At 32.8% G+C, this 8,386-nt stretch overlaps 1 protein-coding gene across 27 annotated transcripts; it reads left to right on the plus strand.

Annotated features, from left to right (window-relative positions):
- Positions 1-4,682: 4,682 nt before the first annotated feature.
- Positions 4,683-8,386, plus strand: LOC107916099 (PHD finger protein ALFIN-LIKE 4). 27 transcript variants are annotated; one of them, XR_005919440.1, is made up of 6 exons: positions 4,694-5,006; positions 5,405-5,561; positions 5,739-5,887; positions 5,978-6,095; positions 6,183-6,312; positions 8,131-8,386. XR_005919440.1 is itself a non-coding variant. In XM_041102405.1 (5 exons), the coding sequence occupies exons 2-5, from the start codon at positions 5,862-5,864 to the stop codon at positions 8,145-8,147; spliced, it is 228 nt and encodes a 75-aa protein (XP_040958339.1). In that variant the 5' UTR covers positions 4,693-5,006; positions 5,405-5,861; the 3' UTR covers positions 8,148-8,386. The 27 variants fall into 27 exon arrangements, 1 of the variants encoding a protein (XP_040958339.1); XR_005919441.1 differs by having other exon boundaries at positions 4,695-5,006; positions 5,410-5,561; XM_041102405.1 differs by lacking the exon at positions 5,978-6,095 and adding an exon at positions 6,843-6,897 and having other exon boundaries at positions 4,693-5,006; positions 5,405-5,887.

An 8,386-nucleotide genomic window follows, 5' to 3' on the forward strand; every position in this document is an offset into this window, starting at 1 on the left:
AGTCTATTTTCTCATAGAAGAAATGGTGTAAGTAAAAAAATTGCAAATCATAAGGTATATTAAACTTTGTGAGACAAGGTCAGGTTGAATTCGGGTTCCCCTGTTCTGACTTTAGAAAATCATAAAAAATTGGAGAAAAATAATTAGGGGTTAAACTTTACATGTTTAAATTATTAATGAGTTTATTTTCAATATAAACAAATGGAAACATGATCCAAATTTTGTACTAAGAGATAATTAATTTTTAGCAAAGAAGGGAAAAAGCTGTCAGATAGTAGAACAGGGGTAAGATTGAAGATTTTACTGTACTTATTGGTTTAACCAAAAATACTGAAAATTTTATGGTAGAAAGGTATTTGAGTCTAGTTTCAAAGATATCAAGCGGATCTTAATTCAGAATTCTGTAGCTCAGGATATAAATAATTTAGTAATAGTGACCCAAGTAGACGGCTTAGAAGGAACATATAAGTAAATAGTGAAAACATATATGAATAATTAACTAACACGTGTTACATTATAAATGGATCACGTGGCCAAGGCCAATTGAGCCTTGTGGGCCACATGGGCGTGTGAGCCTATTTTTCTGAAAAGTTCTATAAGGTTGCACGGGTCGCCCAAGTCAACTGTGGACCTACTGTAGGGTCGGTAAGCTTTACTTAGACCCTAATATGTGCGATCTGTCTGTTTGATTTTTATACCGAGCATGACTTATGATATCTGAATGTATGTACTATTAATTGCATAATGACATGACATATTTTGTATGTCGCATTGCATCGGGGTGGGTTGATGATATTTGGAGGAAGTGTCTGAAAGTTCATTCAGCTTGTTATCTACCTGCTCAGCTGCAACCTTCTGATTATGTGTCGGATTTCGGTATAGCATGGTGTGTAGGGATGGGTGGGTTGATTTAATCCCCACATGGTGTGTAGAGGCTGGTGGGTAGGATTTTGATTTACTGTATCTGCATTTTGTATCTGATATGAGCCAAGGTCCTAATGTATTTCTAAAACTGTATCTAAATGGGCTAAGGCCTAAACTGATTCTATGATGGGCACAGGCCCCAGATTGTATCTAACTAAATTCTGTTGATTATCTGTAAGCATGTTTTTTGTAGGGATTACACACTGAGTTTGTGAAAACTCACCCTTTTTCTGTTTAATCTGTACAGGCAATCCCCAGACTTGACGGTGGCCACACGTAAATTTTAGACTTTTTTCCGTTAATGCCTAGAATTTATTACTTATTTGGGTTTTTTTGATGTATCTTCTGAATTATGGATTGGTTGGCTTTAAATTTGAGACTTTATACTTTTTATGTATTTTTTAAAAATTGCAACTCCACAAAACACGGTTTTTTTTCTAAAAATAAGGTTTTTCATAAATAGAAACGATTTCCCTAAATTAATTGGTTACTAAAGCTTCTGTTAAGAGACAAGTTTTAAAGAAAATCAACTAGTTTTTTTTAATTAAATAAAAGCTAACTTACTGTATCGGTTTTTAAACTCGATAATCTTGTCTTCAAATCCCTTTCCATGTGATATCGCCAGATTCAGCCATAACGTTTAGGCCGGGTTTGAGGTGTTACAATATCATTCAGTCTATTCATATTCCTTTGGTTGTATCCTTTATCGTCATTTGCCAATCTGGTTTGCAACATACATTTGCCCTACCAGAGGCTACACAATCATTTTCATGTATCCCGATTTTCCAATTCAATGTACATTCCATTAAAGGCATCTCCATGAATAATTCTTATACTTTAACGTAGACCTTATAGACCCAGAATGAAAACTCTGAATAACCATTTTTCATACACACCTTTCACCTATACAGAGAACGATTACTTACCTTACACGAGTTATAAAACAAGAATTTTACACACATGGAAGTAATAAGGAACTCACTTGAGATACAAAAAAGTCTAGATGGCAAGACCTTTGCTTTTTTCATTCAGACTTTCTATAATGTATTGAGCTAAAATATTGATAATTAAACTTATCAGATCTTTACACTATTGAATCCAAACATGCATGCAAGAAACATTAACATATAGCCTAAAATTAGGATTCATTAGTACGCATATAACTATGAAAATAACCTAGGATTCATAAGTATTTCTTTCCTTACATATAAATCCAACTCTTGTGTATGTAGAACTAACAATACGTATATAGCTATGAAAATAACCTAGGGTTCAGTATTTACTAGAGAGCTTATACAAACGTGGGAGTTGGCTGAATACAGCTAACCCAACCTCAGTAAGGTTTCTAGACTTAAGCTTTGAGAAAGAATGCAAATAAAATCAAGAAGAAGATGAATGTAAAGAAAATACAAAATTTTATCCATGAAGACATTGATATCCTTATCACTACACCAAAACAGGCTTTTAGCGGCGTTTTTAGCGGCGTTTGGATAAAAAATGCCGCTAAAGATAGATCATTAGCGGTGCTTTTTGGAAAACGCCGCTGAAAATAAGCATTAGCGGCGTTTTTCAGAAAAGCGCCGCAAAAAACCTAAGCCCAACGACGTTGTTTTATGCGCTCTCAGGGATTTAGCGGCATTTTTAAGAAAGCGCCGCTAATGCTTAGGTCTTTCGCGGCGTTTTTGGGAAAGCGCCGCAAAAAAACCTAACCCCAACGATGTCGTTTTTTGAGCTTTCGAGGATTTAACGGCGTTTTTAAGAAAGCGCCGCTAATGCTCAGGTTTTTAGCGGCGTTTTTGGGAAAGCGCCGCAAAAAACCTAAGCCTAACGACACCATTTTCTGAGCTTTCGTGGATTTAGCGGCGTTTTTAAGAAAGCGCCGCTAATACTCAGGTCTTTAGCGGCGTTTTTTGGGAAGCGCCGCAAAAAAACCTAAGCCCAACGACGCCGTTTTCTGAGCTTTCGGGGATTTAGCGGCGTTTTTGGGGAAGCGCCGCAAAAAAACCTAAGCCCAACGACACCGTTTAAGGGTACTTAGACGCGTTAGGGGTTAAAAGTTAGGGATTCAGGGGTTGGGTTAGGGTTTTGGGTTTAGATTAATTATATTTTTAATTTATATTTTAAATATGTTCTTATATAATTGTAAAAGAGATAATAATAAATTTGTTTAGGGTTTTTAGTTTAGAGTATATTATTAATTTAAGATTTAAGGCCGGTTTAGGGGTTCATATTTTAAGGTTTAGGGAGTGTGGATTTAGGGATTATGGTTTAAGGGTTGGGATTTAAGGTTTAGGGGTTAGGGGTTTAGAGGTTAGACATTAGGGGTTAAGAGTTAGGGATTTAAAGTTTAGGGATTCAGGGGTCGGGTTAAGGTTTTGAGTTTAGATTAATTATTTTTTTAATTTATATTTTAAATATGTTCTTATATAATTGTAAAAGAGATAATAATAAATCAAATATATTGAAATTATGAGTATAGTTTAAATTATTTAAGAGATATATAATAGATAGACTTTATATGTATTGAATGGTTAATTTAGGGTTTAAGGTTAAGGTTTATTTGAGATTTGTTAATAGATATATAATGATATGGATATATAGGTAATTATTTAATTTGGATAATTCTAACTTAATAATTAATTACAATCATTTTATCATTTGTTTTCTTATTAAAATATAAAATATTTATTTTGAGAGTACTTGGTTTTTTCTTTATTTTATAAAAAATTAATTTATAAAAAACAAAATAAAATTTTTTTAGCATAGCAAAATGGTGTCATTTTCTTCAAAATGAAATAATTTTAGCACAGTAAAACGGCGTCATTTTGTTCAAAATGAAATAATTTTTTACGGCGTTTCTATGAAAAATGCCGCAAAAGATAAGCAATAGCGGCGTTTTTAAAAAAACGCCGCAAAAATAAATCAATTTATAAAAAAAATTTAGCATAGTAAAACGACGTCATTTTGTTCAAATTGAAATAATTTTTTGCGGCGTTTCTATGAAAAACGCCGCAAAAAATAAATCAATTTATAAAAAAAATTTAGCATAGTAAAACGACGTCATTTTGTTCAAATTGAAATAATTTTTTGCGACGTTTCTATGAAAAACGTCGCAAAAGATACGCAATAGCGGCTTTTTTTTAAAAACGCCGCAAAAAATAAATCAATTTATAAAAAAAATTTAGCATAGTAAAACGACGTCATTTTGTTCAAATTGAAATAATTTTTGCGGCGTTTCTATGAAAAACGCCGCAAAAAATAAATCAATTTATAAAAAAAATTTAGCATAGTAAAACGACGTCATTTTGTTCAAATTGAAATAATTTTTTGCGGCGTTTCTATGAAAAACGTCGCAAAAGATACGCAATAGCGGCTTTTTTTTTAAAAACGCCGCAAAAAATAAATCAATTTATAAAAAAAATTTAGCATAGTAAAACGACGTCATTTTGTTCAAATTGAAATAATTTTTTGCGGCGTTTCTATGAAAAACGCCGCAAAAAATAAATTAATTTATAAAAAAAAATTTAGCATAGTAAAACGACGTCATTTTGTTCAAATTGAATTTTTTGCGGCGTTTTTCATAAAAACGCCACAAAGGATAAGCAATAACGGTATTTTTTAAAAACGCCGCAAAAGATAAGCACAAAAAATAAATCAATAACAAAATAAAAAAATTTTTAACATAATAAAATGACATCATTTTATCAAAAATGAAATAATTTTTTGTGCATAAAAATAATTTTATTTTACGCGGTTATATCCCAAAATTCCCCCCAAACCCCTAAATTTTCCCCCCTAAAATTGTTCAGATGTTCACCCAGAGACACACACTCTCTCAGACTTTCAGCTCTCACTTTTTCTCTGTCGACGGTTCTCTCAACATCCCTAATCTTCAAAGCCTATCATATCCCTAATTCATTCCCCTTGTATCTTCTTACTAGCGTTTACCATCGAAAAACACTCGCGATCTATCTTCACTCACCATGCCCGAGCTTTCCTCCACACTCTCAAGCCACGTTCGGTTCTTGCTGCAGTCCTTGACCGAAGCCAACGCTTACTCTGTTTTTCGAGAACTCTACCAGGTTTTTTATTTTTGGCCTTTCGCTATCTAATTTTCCTTACGAATGCCAATTCGATGGTTTTTTAGGTTACATTTGTATTGATTCGTATGGTCACTTAAAGAAAACCCTAGAATTATGCAAAACTTGACGTTAGATTTAATGTATTTGTTTAATAGAATTAGATTGAGTTACTTAAAGAAAACCCTAGAATTCGCTTGATCACGTTGTAACTCTTTTCTTTACTCGATTAGTTAGCTTGGTGCAGTTTGAGCTATAAGAATCCTTATATATATGTATTACTGAAATGTAGTGGGTGTTGGAATCTGTTTTAAGTTCTTAACATCACCCTTTTAGAGTCTAAAAAGGTCATCCTTTAATTTGGTTGAGCAAGTAAATTAAACAGCATGAACAACAAATAGTGCAGATCTTCAACAAATAAGACGGTAGAGTTGGTTGATTCAAAAACTAATGGAGATCTTTCACGTTCCAAGTCCGAATCAATGAATGCTGATGAAAATCTTCTTTGTCTGACAAGAGATGCTCAGTCGAATTTTTGTTCCAGATCTTCAACAGCAGGTAGTATCTGTTTTGTTGTTGGTTTGATATGTATTTTGCATTATGAGTTCATCTTAGCTAAAATATGTCAACTTTGATTGTTTCCTCTGTGAACTTGAATCGTTTGCTATAAAATATATATATGCTATTTTGGATCATAAAGGTTAAAGTCAGTTGAATTTTAATGACTTATAATAGGAGTTAGATAAAAAAGGTTATTCGGATTTTTGCAAGCAAACTTATCTGCTACTGGTGATGAAGCCTGGAGGGACAAAGAAGCTGCTGTTTTGGCTCTTGGTGTAATCGCTAAAGGTTGCATCAATGGTCTTTATCCTCGTTTGTCTGAGGTAGTTTTAAAATATGTATGCGTTTTAAAATAAATTTTTCGAAATTTAGTTAGATTTCGCCCATTCTGATTTTATTGTCTTAATTGACAGTGAAATATATTATCTAACTGGATAAAAAGGTTAACTGGGTTCAGCTTAAAATATTAGTGTTGGAGTTGTGTCTAATTTCCCATATGAAAATCACCAATAGATTACTATTATGAGAATGGTAAGTTTCTCTTTTAATTTGTTTGCTGATTTTTTCTGTTTTAAAGTTATGTTCTTATGTACGTTTTGGCAATGTTGCTGTTCATAGTGATGCGTGGTTACTAGCAGTGGCTCACTATTTTGGTGCTAGGTTTGGTTTTGATAAAGCTGACAGGTATACTTACCCCCCTTCTCTGCTGCATAACTCCAGGGAGAAATTAATAATGCTTGGTGGACAGGTATGCTTAATCAACTTCATTTTAACTGTAAGCTTTTCATGTAGCCATTATGTCTCATCCTTCTTGTTGAGTCATCATGTCATGTGGGGGATCAAGTATTTAAATGTTTCACTGGATATATGTGCATTTAAGCATGTTGTGCACATCATTTTTCACCTCGGGTTCTGTTAGGTCATATCCTTTAGATGTTTATGCTAAAGAACTGTGGCCTTTTTTATCATTTATTTTGTGCAGGAATTAGTGGTGCACCTCAAGATAACAACATTATGCTTTAGAATGTTGTTATATTTGGGTATATTATGAAATAAGACTAGAGAATCTTTATGTACTTGCTTTTTAGATTAAAGTTCTATTAAATGTTTTATATTTAAATTGTTCCTATTTAAATTGTTTTATATATCCATTTGTGGAGTTGCCTGAGAAAGTATGGATTGTCTCATTTTTTATTTTTAAAGAATTTTAAAATCAGAAGTACATATTCTTCATCTTGGACAGTAACCTAGCTTGGTTATCCAATACGAATACTGTAGGTAAGGTTGGCAGTTGATGCTATTTTAATGGGATTAATGGGAGATATCCTGATAGGTACTATATGCTTTCGACCCTTGATATGGTATATCAAGTCCTAAATCAAATAAACATTTAGATTTGTCTACCCCTAGAGGTAATGTATACTTCCAGCCCTTGCGTGATATTGTACCTAACACTCACATTTGGAAATGTTGACCATACTTGTGTCAGAGGCATACTTGTACCTAACACTCACATTTGAGTCTGACTAAGTAGCTAAAAGTATTTTGCACTGGTCCAGTGTTCACTATTTTATCCTAGGTTTTGAAATTCATGGTTATTACTGGTACCATGTACTTCACTCACTGAATCTTTTGGCTGAAATTCATGCCTCTTAACTGTCCCTTGTTTCTTATTGATCTACTTTTACCCTTTTTTTTCTAAGATACGCTGATTTTGCATTGTTTTCACGTGCTTATTTCTGCTCTTGTTCTCAGTGATGTAAGATTGAATTAGTTTAAAAGTGTTTTCTGCTAATGGGTATTGTTTAGCACTCGTCAGTCTAAACTATTGTAATTTAAATTTATTGTGGATATATTGCCATGTCTATGTTTTTGAATTTGATGAATTACTGATATGCACGACGTTTTTGCTTTACTAGACTTTAAATGGTGGAATTTCTTTGTTTTTGGATACACAGCCCAAGCTGCATTTAAGTGATTGCATATGTGAAAGTGTGTGTTTTTCTTGTCCATATGTCACATGTCAGGCTTTAAGTTTATGAAACCTGAGGATTAGTATATAATAGATATATCATTATTTTTTGTTTAGATAATTAAGCACCAGCTATGTTTAGCAATTAACTTCTGTCAGGCTAGTTAAATTTTTAATAACCAACTTTCAATCCCAGCTGAGAACTTCCTTTTTAATAACCATGTTTTTGTTACCTAAGTTTTTCTCCATTCATCCCTCTTTCTCATATATTCATGCTAGGTTGGAAACTAGAGGAGGTTAACCTTTTATTTCTTTGTAGAAGGATAATACTTGCTATATAATGGTTAAGACTGAAAGTAACATCATTCCTATGTTTTTAGAAAATATTTTAATTTTTTATGAAAGTAAGATATTAAAAGTATGCCCACGATGGAATTAGCTCTTATAAATCACTTCTGGACTGTTCTGTGATCACATGTCTTGATGATTGATGTTAATATATATACATATATATATATGGTTTTGCTCTATGAAAATCCTTTTGTTTTTACATGTTGCCATGCTAAACTAGCAGCACTCTTATCTTTTTTGCAGTCACTACTCAGAGGTAGGTTCTTACTTGAAAGACCTGTTGAAGAGGAGAGACCACCTTCAGTGGCAGTGAGTGAATTAAATCAATTAAGTCACTACTCAGAAGTAAAATATCAATTAGCCTGTTATTTTATCAGATTGTGTTATATTTCCTCAACAATGTCTAATTTGAGTTTATAGAAGCAATAAACCCATGTAGTAAATGGTGGATGTAGTAAACCCATTTTAGTCTAATTTCAAAGGGTTTTTAGTTTATAAA

The sequence above is a fragment of the Gossypium hirsutum genome, chromosome D10, assembly GCF_007990345.1.
Source record: "Gossypium hirsutum isolate 1008001.06 chromosome D10, Gossypium_hirsutum_v2.1, whole genome shotgun sequence".
In the NCBI taxonomy this organism is placed as follows: Eukaryota; Viridiplantae; Streptophyta; class Magnoliopsida; order Malvales; family Malvaceae; genus Gossypium; species Gossypium hirsutum.

What these genes read in the sequence shown, in the direction of transcription:
- LOC107916099 (XM_041102405.1), top strand. Translation starts at nt 5,862, where the DNA reads ATGGTCTTTATCCTCGTTTGTCTGAG. An exon ending in TTTATCCTCGTTTGTCTGAG is followed by an intron (nt 5,888 to 6,182) that starts GTAGTTTTAAAA and finishes TGCTGTTCATAG; the next exon opens with TGATGCGTGGTTACTAGCAG. An exon ending in TAATAATGCTTGGTGGACAG is followed by an intron (nt 6,313 to 6,842) that starts GTATGCTTAATC and finishes CGAATACTGTAG; the next exon opens with GTAAGGTTGGCAGTTGATGC.